General features: G+C 34.4%; 1 protein-coding gene across 4 annotated transcripts; it reads left to right on the forward strand.

Moving 5' to 3' along the window:
- Positions 1-200: 200 nt before the first annotated feature.
- LOC142336472 (uncharacterized) lies at positions 201-14,966 on the forward strand. Of its 4 annotated transcripts, none has more exons than XM_075385338.1 (5): positions 201-1,457; positions 1,553-1,842; positions 11,846-12,181; positions 12,793-13,020; positions 13,557-14,966. In XM_075385338.1, the coding sequence occupies exons 3-5, from the start codon at positions 11,875-11,877 to the stop codon at positions 14,513-14,515; spliced, it is 1,494 nt and encodes a 497-aa protein (XP_075241453.1). In that variant the 5' UTR covers positions 201-1,457; positions 1,553-1,842; positions 11,846-11,874; the 3' UTR covers positions 14,516-14,966. The 4 variants fall into 4 exon arrangements, with proteins under 4 accessions (XP_075241453.1, XP_075241452.1, XP_075241455.1 ...); XM_075385337.1 differs by having other exon boundaries at positions 202-1,457; positions 11,869-12,181; XM_075385340.1 differs by lacking the exons at positions 201-1,457; positions 1,553-1,842 and adding an exon at positions 6,846-7,008.
- Positions 14,967-15,272: the final 306 nt, after the last annotated feature.

Here is a 15,272-nt window from a genome sequence, read left to right on the forward strand (position 1 = left end):
AATTTTATATGTTATTGCGTTTCGTTTTGTTAACTTATAAACAAAATTGGTCTTTTTTCGAATACTTTTTCTTAATTCTTGTGCCAAAAAGTTTGTGTTCACTTTTTGCTCTTTACTATATTGCGTTGCGTTATTGTATTTTTTCACAATTTATTTTTGCATTCTTAGCTTTTCTCTAATTATTTAGCATTGTCGTTGCTTTTGTATAATATTTTTCAATTTCACTTTCAACCATTTTGCTTACACATTCACAAACATAAATGATATTTTGGACTGATTTTACAGTAAGCGTTAAATCACTCTTTCGGTATTATAGATTAAGTAAAACAGGCCAAGGTACCATTGGTATAAAAATTATAGAGCAAAATATTGGACGAAATAAAAGAATACGAAAAACTACATTCATGCAGTCATAGTTGCTATATATATTAATCAAATTTTGGCACAGGTATTTAACTAAATAACTATCGCCAGTTATAACTTAAACTCGTCGACAATTTAAGCATTTTTGTTGATTCTTGAAAATATTTTGTTTCGACTTGCTTAAACTTGGCGGAGCGAAACACGCGCATAATAACCGCAGCAGTAAAAATATCACTATATAGATAAATATCTTTGTTGGTTTTATTTGGCTATTTTATTGTTTTAGCTCTTTTTATTCAGCAATTTTAATTACCAATTCAATTAATAATTGGAATTTTTGTATATTTCTTGGCAAGCAGAAACATATTTCTGGTTATTATCCAAATTGTCAATATTTGCTAAACTAACATATCTTGAAACACTATCACACAAAATCGCCAAATTACAAATTTATCTAAAAATCATCATATCCGATTAAAAAATATCGCCAAAATTATAAATTTATTGAATCAGTTATTTTGCCAAATTAATTCCGAAACTTATTCTTTGAGAACAAATTGATTGATATTGTAAAAAATTCAAATTTGCATTATTTCATTCGATTCTTGCAAAATTTTTGCTGAAACTTAAAATTACGGTGATAAAAAAGAAACTTATAAACTCTCCTAGTTATTTGACCTCTCACATTGTTATTTATAACTTGGGTAAATTATAACCAGCGGCATAGCTTTCTGAATAAAACCGAAGCGCGATTATTTAAGAACTAGAAAGTGTTGTGTGTAAATCAATTATCTCGATACACAAAATAATTTACTTAATTTCAAAGTATATCAACATTATTTCTGCCGTTATTTCAACTTTCCTATCGCAATTTTATAACTCTGATATAGCTAATTTGCAGCGCACAAAAGCCCAGTAAAGCTAAACTGCAAGCCACTTAACTGGCCGGTTATTACAAAACGTTCCCGCTAGTTATAAATAGTAAATAAGTCCCAATTTATAACTTTTTATTCCTTAAGTGCGGATGATATCTCCAGCAGTTTGTTAATTATACAGTTTATTTTGCATCATCTCACTCAAATTTTGCTTTTTTGGTAAGTTTTATATTTTCGGGTGTTTCAAGCTGACATAAGCATGAGTAATATTTGTTTGTTTAGTGTTTACTTTTAAGGTGAAATTGTTATTTCAGGCTTTGATCACACTTGATGAACACGTTCTTGTGAACAGACATACAAATAATTCATACACATACATATCGACAGTATTTCATATCGAATACGCAAAAGCGAGAATTTTGCTATTTCGTCACCAAAATCGCAGAAGTCGGCTACGTTTAAAGGACTACTGCTTGACCAAAATCCACCCGAAGTCCACCCAAAATCCACCCTAATCGTCATTTGATTGGTTTGCTCTGGTTGGCATAAAATTCTGGATCTCTCATCGAAATCGGGGGAACCGTCTAACGAACTCCTCAAAGAGGTCAGACTTTTTCGATATACTTTAGTATCTTAATGCTGGTTAAAAAAAACGCTGGGTCTATCCCCACGGGGGTTTTAAGCCCCCAGTTACAAACTAAGTATTGTTATTACGTCTTTACGTAACTAAGTAAAGAATGAGCACGTGCGCCTCGGATGGGGGGGGGGGGGGTAGATCTCCGAAATGCTTGTGTTGCTTTTGCCCTAATTAATTCAAATTGAATTTTTTGGTCGCTTATTATTAAATTAATCTTGATCTCAAGAAAACAGCCTTCTTATTTTCAGGTCTTAATTATTTTGTTTGAGATCCTGCGCGGGAAAATAACATGTGTATTAAGTCCAGATTTTGGGGTTTTGTCCTCACATTAATGGATAACTTTTAATCACAATTAACTTATTAATAAATAATTATTAATTAGCGAAACATTAGTTCTATTATAAACACATTGAAATGGAAATTGAGATAGAAAAATTAAGACAAAGCTTTGACGTGAGACAAAAGTTAAAAGTTTAAAGAAACCATTATTGCTAACTATAGTTAGTTTTAATCGTTAAAAATATGTCAGCTTTGTTAAAAATTTTGGCTCTTTTCTGTTATTGCCCCCCCCCCCCCCCCCAGCCTTATATAGCCAGTCTATTTGCACCTCCCAAATATGTACTTTTTGGTCCTTAGAGATCCCTTATGTTATAGTCATAATAAAATGCCGGTACCGGTAGACGAATATATAAATTTTTGTTTCCAGTGTCAAAAAAAAAATTAGTGTCATTAAGCTAAACAAGCAATAACAGAAAAGAGCCAAAATTTTCGAGTCGTTTGAATTTAGAAAATATTCTTTTTGGGACTTGAAATTTTTGCTATATTTCAACATATTCGCCTGTAAGTAAACTGAAACAGTTCAATTCAAGTTTCCTTTCTAGTGTTTATTTGCTAAGACGATGAATGTTTTAAAACGAAACAAAAGTGCCGATTTTGTCGCTACATTTTTTTAGCAAATATACAAAACTGCGTATACCTCCTCCATAGTGAAATATTGTATGTTGAAAGCTGTAATTTTTCCATCTTTATAGCTAATTTTTCCTCTTTCGCTCTAAGACGCAATAGAATTCCTTTAACATAGAATGTATTTGTATTTCACAAAAAAATTATAGTGGATAAAATTTTCCGCGTTTTTGTCCAATTTTTGCAAAAAAATTTTGCGCAATAAAACTAACAGCAGATGTTGCGTTCAAATAATAATATTTTTATTCTATTTTGGCTCGCAACCAAATATTCAAATTCAACTTCTTATCAGCCATAAATATAGTTATATATAGGCCCTGTTAAGGTTACATCTCGAAATGAAATCTTGTGAAATACTCTTTAATATATTTGTAAACTCATAGCCTGAGAAATGATTTCATTTCAGTTTAAGATACCGCTTGAACAAATATTATATCAGCCTGTATTTCAACACATTTGATGTAGAATTCAGAATATATAGCTAATATAGACTGCACTACTGTTTAAAATGGTAGCTGTTTGGTTATTATGTTTTGCAGTTTTATATCGTGGTTATGGTGCTATTATAAAACAATAACTGTCGCAATATAGCTCTATGTCGATAGCTAGATTTTATTATTTTCCTTCAAAACGACGTTTTTAAATCTTCAAAATGGAAAGTCTTGCGACATAAAAGCCGAATGGAATTCGAAAGGTACGTGGATAGTTTTTTAAAACTCGCAACCGTTGTTTTGAACTCAATTATTAAACGAAATAAGGCTCATTTTAAAGAGAATTATTTAAAAAAAATTGGGGAGTCATTATATCTCATATGACCTTTCATCATTACTAGGATTATGTATATATCGGAAATAGACAACGATTATCAATCCATGGAAACAAAATCTTCTACGGTCGTCACTATAATTAATTTTATTTTTAATAGCCGCACAGCGATAGCTGGGGCTATTATTGGCCTTCTCTTGGTTTATTTTTTTTTCGTCGTCATGATTTTTGTTACGACCATATGACGTCACAGCCACTTTTTGTTCATTCGTTCATGCAATTTCAACTGAATTGCATGTGTGACGTCATTTTTCGCTCTTAGTGGAGCGAGTTTTTTTGTTCATGCGCGTGATTAAATTTTTGGTCACACTTGACTTACCTCACTCTCAAAAATGACTTCCTCACTTTGAAATTGACTCTTATTTACTTTAATTCAAAGAGATAAGGTCAAATGGGTGTGTGTCACTCTAAATGAAGGTTATTTGAGATCAGCTAATAGAGGCAGCAATAACTTATACAGATTTTCAATCAAAATATAACAGATCAGCCTTCAATGAAAAGACGAATTTTTTTGGTCTGTTTTTTTTAGACTGCCGATCTACGAATCTATTGCGGCTATTTTCTGGCAATCTGCCGGCTATGTTTTGAAATTTTTGTGAAAAAAACATTCAATCAAAAAATTTGATAAGTTAAGGGCTAAAAGATGCAAGTTTTTAATTGAAATTTGTATTAGCTAGCATGCAATCAAAAAAAGGATGCTCGTGCGACAATTCATAGCCAAAGAATACGCATGAAATAAAGTATAATTTTGGGAGTGAACTACATTAAGATTTCGGTATAATTCAGTAGCATATTGTTTCTCAATGTACTCTTGGTCGAGTTTGTTTAAATAAACTTTTAATTTTTTAAATGTATATCAACCATTTCCTAGAAAAAATGGGGAAAAAAGGACGTTTTACAGTTTGCAGATGATGCATGCATTATTTGTCATTCCAAATCCGATGAAAATCTCTTATGCGAAAGTAAGAGTGTATGTGAAAATACTGACAGTTACATGAGGCAGAATATGCTAACTTTAAACCGAGATAAAACAGAAATTGTGGTTTTTTCAAAAAATGGTGAATCCAAAATTTAACAATTGCCTTATGATGGAATTTTTTCATAGAGTCAAAAACAAGTTGTTGTTATTTAGGTATAATGATTGATAACAATCTAAATTTTGACACACAGCTAAACAAAACTCTAACGAAAATGGCAAATACTATTAGGTCAATTTTTTTAGTAAGACATCTTCTACCATTAAAAGCAGGAATCGGTCTTTTGAAGTCACTTGTTTTTTTCCCATCTCAAAATCAGTGCAATTTTTTCGAATCGTTGTCGTTTATGTCACTTCAGAGAGTTAATAGACAAATAAAGTGGGGACTAAAGGGTTGCCACCTGCACAAAGAGTTTGACAGTGCAAGAGATCTATTATTGAAAGACAAAATTTTACCAGCAGAGCTTTTTATTAAAAAAAGTTGTCTTCTCAAATTTTTCGACCTCTCACAATATAAAGAAAGCAGTCGAGAAGCCCAAAACTCCTCATTCAGGATTTTTGGAAAGTACGAATTGACCAAAAACACCCAACTGTCCAAACTTTTCCAAAGATTAAGTGACAGTCTCAATGAAGTGACAGGTCACTGATCAGAAATTTTTTTAGGAAGTGGAAAAATTTCCAAATCGATATCTGAAAAAATTTTTTTAAAAAATTTAAGGAAAAACTAAGCAGCAAAATGGTCAAAGTGTATGAATGTGTTCTAATAGATAGACAAGTAAGATGCTTTAGGATTTTATTCTACTGAAGTATAAAGACCAAACTATTCACATATCTACGAGGCGATTTTGAAAATGTAATTATTTAAACAAACGTTCCTGCTGTGTTTATAACTTTGAATTTAATTTTTTGATGAATAAAAAACTAGGCTCTAACAAGTCTCACCTGCAGCAGACTAAAGTTTTTGGAGAATCTTTTTTAAAAGATGGCAAAACGTTTTAGTTTCTCTGACAAGATAACAATGCCTCTTTTGCGGTAGTTAAGCAAATTTGCGCTGTAAAGCAGCCGCAGATGTTATTTCAAACAACTTGTAAAGCATAGCGAATTTAAATAAGAGATTTTTTGCTCTTAGTTGAAAAATACAGTCCCAATATTGATGATTGATCGCTAATTTTCTTGATTTTTGGGGTGTTGCCTTGTTGCCTGTGTGTCGTTTTGTTTTGTAATCTTACGACTTATTACCTTGAATTCCTCTTTCGCTCTAAGACGCAATAGAATTCCTATAACATAGAATGTATTTGTATTTCACAAAAAAATTACAGTGGATAAATTTTCCGCGTTTTTGTCCAATTTTTGCAAAAAAATTTTGCGCAATAAAACTAACAGCAGATGTTGCGTTCAAATAATAATATTTTTATTCTATTTTGGCTCGCAACCAAATATTCAAATTCAACTTCTTATCAGCCATAAATGGTTACGTGACAATTTACCCAATTCCATTTTACCCAATGCCATTTTACCCGACGCCATTTTACCCAACCTGCCATTTTACCCAATGCCATTTTACCCAATGCCATTTTACCGAATACCAACTTACCCAATGCTCTTTGATCTTTTCGTTCAATTATCCTATAACAAATTAGCAGTCGCTATTAGAAGGATGATTTAAAATATTTGTGGACAATATAATCCCATGTTCGGTTGTGATAGTTTCATATCAAGTCCCACGGGCCATTTAATTATATAATCGGCTAATCCCATGTTCGGTTGTGATAGTTTCATATCAAGTCCCACGGGCCATTTATATTATAGTCGGCTAAATAGTCGTTCTGGTTAATTTAGCAAGGAGGTAAATTGGGTAAGTTGGCATTGGGTAAAATGGCATTGGGTAAAATGGCAGGTTGGGTAAAATGGCATTGGGTATAATGGCATTGGGTAAAATGGAATTGGGTAAATTGTCCTGACACCGCCATAAATATAGTTATATAGGCCCTGTTAAGGTTACAGCTCGAAATGAAATCTAGTGAAATACTCTTTAATATATTTGTAAACTCATAGCCTGAGAAATGATTTCATTTCAGTTTAAGATACCGATTGAACAAATATTACATCAGCCTGTATTTCAACACATTTGATGTAGAATTCAGAATATATAGCTAATATAGACTGCACTACTGTTTAAAATGGTAGCTGTTTGGTTATTATGTTTTGTAGTTTTATATCGTGGTTATGGTGCTGTTATTATAAAACAATAACTGTCGCAATATAGCTCTATGTCGATAGCTAGATTTTATTATTTTCCTTCAAAACGACGTTTTTAAATCTTCAAAATGGAAAGTCTTGCGACATAAAAGCCGAATGGAATTCGAAAGGTACGTGGATAGTTTTTTAAAACTCGCAACCGTTGTTTTGAACTCAATTATTAAACGAAATAAGGCTCATTTTAAAGAGAATTATTTAAAAAAAATTGGGGAGTCATTATATCTCATATGACCTTTCATCATTACTAGGATTATGTATATATCGGAAATAGACAACGATTATCAATCCATGGAAACAAAATCGTCTACGGTCGTCACTATAATTAATTTTATTTTTAATAGCCGCACAGCGATAGCTGGGGCTATTATTGGCCTTCTCTTGGTTTATTTTTTTTTCGTCGTCATGATTTTTGTTACGACCATATGACGTCACAGCCACTTTTTGTTCATTCGTTCATGCAATTTCAACTGAATTGCATGTGTGACGTCATTTTTCGCTCTTAGTGGAGCGAGTTTTTTTGTTCATGCGCGTGATTAAATTTTTGGTCACACTTGACTTACCTTACTCTCAAAAATGACTTCCTCACTTTGAAATTGACTCTTATTTACTTTAATTCAAAGAGATAAGGTCAAATGGGTGTGTGTCACTCTAAATGAAGGTTATTTGAGATCAGCTAATAGAGGCAGCAATAACTTATACAGATTTTCAATCAAAATATAACAGATCAGCCTTCAATGAAAAGACGAATTTTTTTGGTCTGTTTTTTTTAGACTGCCGATCTACGAATCTATTGCGGCTATTTTCTGGCAATCTGCCGGCTATGTTTTGAAATTTTTGTGAAAAAAACATTCAATCAAAAAATTTGATAAGTTAAGGGCTAAAAGATGCAAGTTTTTAATTGAAATTTGTATTAGCTAGCATGCAATCAAAAAAAAGGATGCTCGTGCGACAATTCATAGCCAAAGAATACGCATGAAATAAAGTATAATTTTGGGAGTGAACTACATTAAGATTTCGGTATAATTCAGTAGCATATTGTTTCTCAATGTACTCTTGGTCGAGTTTGTTTAAATAAACTTTTAATTTTTTTAAATGTATATCAACCATTTCCTAGAAAAAATGGGGAAAAAAGGACGTTTTACAGTTTGCAGATGATGCATGCATTATTTGTCATTCCAAATCCGATGAAAATCTCTTATGCGAAAGTAAGAGTGTATGTGAAAATACTGACAGTTACATGAGGCAGAATATGCTAACTTTAAACCGAGATAAAACAGAAATTGTGGTTTTTTCAAAAAATGGTGAATCCAAAATTTAACAATTGCCTTATGATGGAATTTTTTCATAGAGTCAAAAACAAGTTGTTGTTATTTAGGTATAATGATTGATAACAATCTAAATTTTGACACACAGCTAAACAAAACTCTAACGAAAATGGCAAATACTATTAGGTCAATTTTTTTAGTAAGACATCTTCTACCATTAAAAGCAGGAATCGGTCTTTTGAAGTCACTTGTTTTTTTCCCATCTCAAAATCAGTGCAATTTTTTCGAATCGTTGTCGTTTATGTCACTTCAGAGAGTTAATAGACAAATAAAGTGGGGAATAAAGGGTTGCCACCTGCACAAAGAGTTTGACAGTGCAAGAGATCTATTATTGAAAGACAAAATTTTACCAGCAGAGCTTTTTATTAAAAAAAGTTGTCTTCTCAAATTTTTCGACCTCTCACAATATAAAGAAAGCAGTCGAGAAGCCCAAAACTCCTCATTCGGGATTTTTGGAAAGTACGAATTGACCAAAAACACCCAACTGTCCAAACTTTTCCAAAGATTAAGTGACAGTCTCAATGAAGTGACAGGTCACTGATCAGAAATTTTTTTAGGAAGTGGAAAAATTTACAAATCGATATCTGAAAAAATTTTTTAAAAAAATTTAAGGAAAAACTAAGCAGCAAAATGGTCAAAGTGTATGAATGTGTTCTAATAGATAGACAAGTAAGATGCTTTAGGATTTTATTCTACTGAAGTATAAAGACCAAACTATTCACATATCTACGAGGCGATTTTGAAAATGTAATTATTTAAACAAACGTTCCTGCTGTGTTTATAACTTTGAATTTAATTTTTTGATGAATAAAAAACTAGGCTCTAACAAGTCTCACCTGCAGCAGACTAAAGTTTTTGGAGAATCTTTTTTAAAAGATGGCAAAACGTTTTAGTTTCTCTGACAAGATAACAATGCCTCTTTTGCGGTAGTTAAGCAAATTTGCGCTGTAAAGCAGCCGCAGATGTTATTTCAAACAACTTGTAAAGCATAGCGAATTTAAATAAGAGATTTTTTGCTCTTAGTTGAAAAATACAGTCCCAATATTGATGATTGATCGCTAATTTTCTTGATTTTTGGAGTGTTGCCTTGTTGCCTGTGTGTCGTTTTGTTTTGTAATCTTACGACTTATTACCTTGAAACAAAAATCTTTCGGTCTTCTTTAAAAGCTATACGGGAACCTATCTAATGTTTTGAATTGATACCTAATGACTCTTTTGACTTGGAAAATAGTTTACCTTGAATATAATATGTGTCTGCATAGTATCTTTAAAAAATTTAATGCTGGTTGATGTTCTTGGTTCTTTTTATTGTTTTCATCAGAATCCGTTTAATTACAAGTCACATTGATTTGAAAAATAGAGCAAAATGAACATATAAACACTTTTCATTTAATAGCCAATGATTATGATGACTTAAATACTTTGTAGTAGTTTTTTTTAGATTTTGCCTGTATTTGTTGTTATTCGGTATTTCCATCTCTTTGCCTCAATAATGACAGGTCACCTTGGTTTCCTATGGTGTTATATGCGTATCAATTTAGTACTTTTTCATTTAAAAACTCATTGTTATCATTATTATGGAGTTATTTGGTTTCCAAAGTTCAATGGTTTTTTTTTAAATTTGTTCCCTTTTACTTATTATTGCTGACATGCCACGTAGTCTCATTAATGACAACTTCTTTTTTTCTAGTGAAAAAAGTCATATTAAAAAAAATGTTTTATCTAACATTCTCTTGATTTTCTCATGAATTGTTTTTAAAATTATATATTGCGCTTTGGTCGTAAATCAAGCTTTTTTCGTTTATAATGCTGTTTCTGTTATCTCGTAGTCTCAGTCTCCATAATGACAGGTCTCATCGGCACTATAATACTATAAAGCAACTTGGCATTATTATCTTGCTTGATGGTTTGAGATTCTAAATTTTTTGCTTAAGCACCAAATATTTTTGGTACTTAAGGTGTGCGGGGTGGGGCTATAATGTGCAAACGTACATTGAAAGCCTTCTGGTTTGAGATAATGCTAGATATGAGCAATTTGTTTGAAAAGTGACCAAAATTTTTTCCTTTTTTGTAAAATTGAAATTCAAGATGCAATCGCTGGTAAATAAAGTTTGTCTTGAACTTTCAAATTCTTCAGTGGCTTCTCTTTATAACCAGTTATGGCGTTGAGTTGATTTGCAAAATCAAAGAGACCCGAATAGGCTGCCATTCTCTTAAAAGGGGGCCGGTCCTCAAAGCTGGCTGATACTGACAATGGTCATCCAAGTGCTTTAAAAATTGTTTTTGGCAATTATTTTTGACTGAATTAGTTCTCAATTTTCCAAGATTGACATCTTAAACAATTTTGGCATAAATTTTTTGAAAGTGTAGTGACCGTCGAATTATAAAGTTTGTTTTATACATTGAAAAGTCATTAATCAGTTGTTCAAAGGATTTACATTTTAACTACTTTAACAGAATAAATATTAACTTGTCCTGAAAAATTTTTAAAATGGACTATTTCGGGGTGAATATAGTTCGAAATGATTCATCAAGCCTCATTTCAACATCAAGATTGAACTTGAAATTTTGTTAAAGTTGTTTGTGAATTAGAGATTTTGGTTCCTAACTTTTGCGACTTATTATTTGTGTCATCAACAAATAATATTTGAGCTGATTTGATAGATGTCAAACATTTCAAAACGCCTTTATGTTTGCGTAATATCATTACGTAACAGACATCCCATTATGTAATATCTCGCAATACTAATATTGATGTATATAGACTTTTGCTATCACATGAAATATTCTTTGCCTAACCAGTGGGTTCAAAATCAGTTAAATTGGATGGATTAGTTGCTCAGAGATTTTGTGCCTAGATTTACCAAGACTATATTTAAACATATTGTTATAGAATGCCGATTTATGGAAAATTCCTAAACTTTGTTTAAACATGATATGCAACAAGTTGCTTTTGAAATAATTGAACTTATGAACTGTGATACCTGTTGCCTAACCAGAAAGCTCCCCGATTGGTTAATTTTCTGGGCTGTTGTTTGTTCATAAACACTTTAACCAAGTTTTCTGTAACTTTTATCAGTTGCTATATGGTATGGATGTCCAAATATGAACACGTATGGCGTGATTGTTGTCGAAAGAATGAGAAATAAAGTCATGTCAGACTATGGGGTCTGTTTGTTCAGCTCTAACAAGGTCTTTAATATTTATTTCTTCAAATCGGGTCACTCTAATATTGTATGACAAAACTATTTCTAGATCGGTTAGCGATCAACACGTTATCTGCAACTTAATTGCAACTAGATTGACTCGGTTCTAGTCCTTAGATTATTTAGAAACATTTATACAGAATTTCATCGAAAGCTAGTGTTGGCTTTTCATCTAAACATTGTTGAAACTCGCATCTTAGATTATTTAGAGAAGTTTCCTTATTGTTATTTCAACACAGCTTGCGATTGGAGTAAACTAAACATTTTCCCTGAGGTCGTAATTAACTAGACTTACCTGTTACTAACTTGGTTATAAATAAATAAATACCCACTGTCTTATCCTGATAGGGTTTGTCAACTCGAGTTCGAGTTCGATAAATGTTATTTTGGTCTCATTCGGATAATGTATGCTATAGTAAACCCCGGACCGTTGCTTCAGCTTAGAATGGTGGGACTAGACGCAGGAATTATGGAACATATAAGTCACTACGCAAACGGATTCCTGAATAATTCGGGGGCTTTTGCAACGTCGGGGGCTTTGATTCCCTCCCCACCGAGCAAAGCAGTAGCTGCCGAAATTGACCTGGAGGATACAGAAGAAGTTGGGCTAAATTTGACACAGCCGAGCAAAGTTGGGCGTGTGGGGGACGATGAAGTTTCTCCCCAGCCGATGTCATTGACGAAGAATGAACAAACCCACCTCCATCACCACCATCACCATCATGAGAATTCTAAAGGACAGTGCACAAAAGGTAAATTTCAGGTGACATTTACAGAAAAAATTTAGTTTGTATGTTGTTAGACGGTTGAGAGAGAACAATGTAAATTGTTCATAAAAAAAGCTTTACCTAGCTTGACAAGAAGCTCTACTTGTTCAGCGTATACTTGGCTAGAGAATCGAAGCCTTGAGGAACAAGAAAGAGCGTAAGAACGGGTTATAAGAGATGCCCAAGTTCGAGAGCTTAATTAAGACTAGTTGGTGTAAATGGGTAGCACACTAGGCATGCAAGTAAGAGATGCTGGTTCGAATCCAGTACTGGTCCAGAATTTTGTCAGTTTTTTGCTTCAAGAATTTATGCTGTTCGCTGAGCGGAGAGATCAACCATACGATATTTTCCTATTTCCTAATAATCTTTTACAATGCCAGATTTCAAATTTGCAAGTTTGTGTTTCAAATTCTGACTTATATCTCAAACCGTTTCACGGTCCTCTATTAATGAAAGATTTTCTCAGTGAATTCAAGCAGAGTCATGTAAACTATAAATTTTTTTAGATTACGGTTTTATTGTCCGTCTGTGATTACGTAACATATTAATGACTAATGATATGATGTAATATTATGTAATCCCATTGTTATTATTAGGAAGCTCCAAAACAGGGGGTGATTGCACGACCTGCAGCACCTGTTCAGTCAAGTCCCGTCTGTACCTCAAGGGGGAGAAGACAGAACTGACGATGGCTGAGAAAGAGAGACTCCTGGAGTGTATCAAGATCCACGAGGTCATCTTCAATCCGGAACACCCCTCCAGGTCTGTCCGCGACCTCGTCACCTCTGCTTGGGAGGATGTGGCCGAGAAGACTGGATTCCCAGGTAAACTTTCCACCCAACCCCCCCCCCCCCCTCTCGAACTCTTTCATGGGAACTGATCTGAGTCGTGTTGGTAAGATTAGTGGTTAGAGCAAGTCAAAATTCTGAAAAATTTTATACGATTCAGAAATTCAAGACAAGTCACAGTTCATCGTGAAAAATTAACTTTACAAGATCTTGATCTAGTTTTGCCTCACAAGTTTTGATCTAAAATCTTAATCAAGATCTTGCACGTTTTGTCAAGATATTTGGTTCGTATTGAGAGTATTGCAATTAAAATGACCTGTAACTCCCAGATTGAAATCCCAAATTGGATCTTTTCAACAATTGCCCCCCCCCCTTGGTACCTAGTAGAGAATCGCCACCCCTTCTGTGCTATACTTTACCACAATATTACTTGGCCTACTTTACAAAGGGGGGGGGCAATTGTTGAAAAGATCCCCCAAATTTTGCCTCATAATTCTGAGCCTTAATGTTCCTCCGAGGATAAAATAGCGACATTTTTATGACGTATAGAATAGGGTCTGTTTTTCTTCCAGTGGAGCTGTGCAAAGAAGCCTGGCGCAAAATCAAACTTGCCTACCAGAACTCACAGCGTCACGCGAGGTCAAAGGTCAATGCAGACGGCAGCATTCGCAAACCCTACTACCTCCACAAACAGATGACCTTCTACGAGCCACACCTGCGGGCGCGTGACGTCATGAACCAACTCGTCAAAGTGGACCAACAAGCTGCTCAAGAACGCAACCAAAAGAACCACTCCTCGTCCGGGGTCTCAACTGGAAGTCTGTCGCCTCAACCTCAACCTTTAAACCTCCAAAGCCGCAACTCAATGTCATCGCCCGATTCCTTCATGTCGCATCGATCCAACGAAGATTGCAACTCGCCCCTGGCTCTCGACAGCAGGGTTTCAGTCATCGAGTCTTACGTCACAAGTCCGAACCCGATTGAAACGACATCAACCTCAGGTATGGTCGCTACTGAGTCGTCACTACTTACGTCACAGCCTATGACGTCACTACCGCCATTCGTCACTACTTCGCTAGCCAATCAAATGCTTCCGCCTCCACCGACTGCGAGCGACTTTAAAACACAAACTGAAAGAGTTTTGAAACGAAAATTAGAATCAGAATTTTATGTTCCGCAGCATCATAATGGCCTTTCGGCACCTAAACAGCCTCATCTGGTTGCCCAAACGGGCCATTTGCCTTTTAACGGTCACATAAGCCCCGTGGAGCAGGCCCAAATAAATACCCCCGCAACCAGCGTTCCCCAAGTTTCAATTCAAACATCACCTGTAGCCAGTACCACCCAAAATATGGCGCGACCAACTCCAATTACGGACGCCACCCCTCCACCCCTTGAAGTCGACGCTGATTTACAATTCCTTTTATCGCTTCACGCCGACATCAAGAGTCTAAATTACAAGCAGGAATTCGGTTTCAAAAGGAAAGTTTATGCTTTGATGGAAGAAATTCTAAATGGACAAAATGATTGAAAAGTGTTCACGCTTTTGACCACTCAAAACATTGAAGGTTGTCTTGTTGTTCGCAATTGCGCGTTCACTTAGCCGCAAGAGCGATTAGCAGACAACGAGCTGTAATCAATTGTACAAAGAAAACTTTTCTCTATCAAAACTTTTTGAAGTAACGTAAAAATACGTTCCATTAAATTCTAACGACACATAATTAGAAATTGGTGATAATTTCGTGTAACGAATGTACTAATGTGTCAAAAAAGCAGCGGAAAACCAATATGATCGGCTCTTTCTGTGCTGTAAAATTCGTAAACAAGTGAACGAAAATTCGAGGCAGTTTATTTTTCGCTTTTGACAAAAAAACGGATGTTATTTTGCTGAGCATTGTACAAATTTTGTGACCATAATTAAACAAGTAGCCTAACAAATAGTTGACTGATCTTTTCAACAACAACCCTCTCCTCCCTCCCCCCCCCCCCACCACCCCCCCCCACCACCCCCCCCCCACCACCACCACCATCACCATTGCAAAAGGGGGAGGCAATTCCTGAATAGAATTTAAGCTAGAAAGAGGAGGCGAAAGTGTTGAAAAGATCGGTAATAACAGTAACAATAAGGATTGTGATATATAGTAATAATGATGAATTATCTACCTCATATCAGATTACAGATGATATCTTTTCTTCTCTCTCTCTCTCCAGCCATACCATACAGTCCCATATCTTTCTCACTATCTAATTTTCTCTCTCTTGTCTATCTCTATTTTTATGCACTCGAT

This window comes from Convolutriloba macropyga, chromosome 3, assembly GCF_964194025.1.
Source record: "Convolutriloba macropyga chromosome 3, txConMacr16.3, whole genome shotgun sequence".
In the NCBI taxonomy this organism is placed as follows: Eukaryota; Metazoa; Xenacoelomorpha; order Acoela; family Convolutidae; genus Convolutriloba; species Convolutriloba macropyga.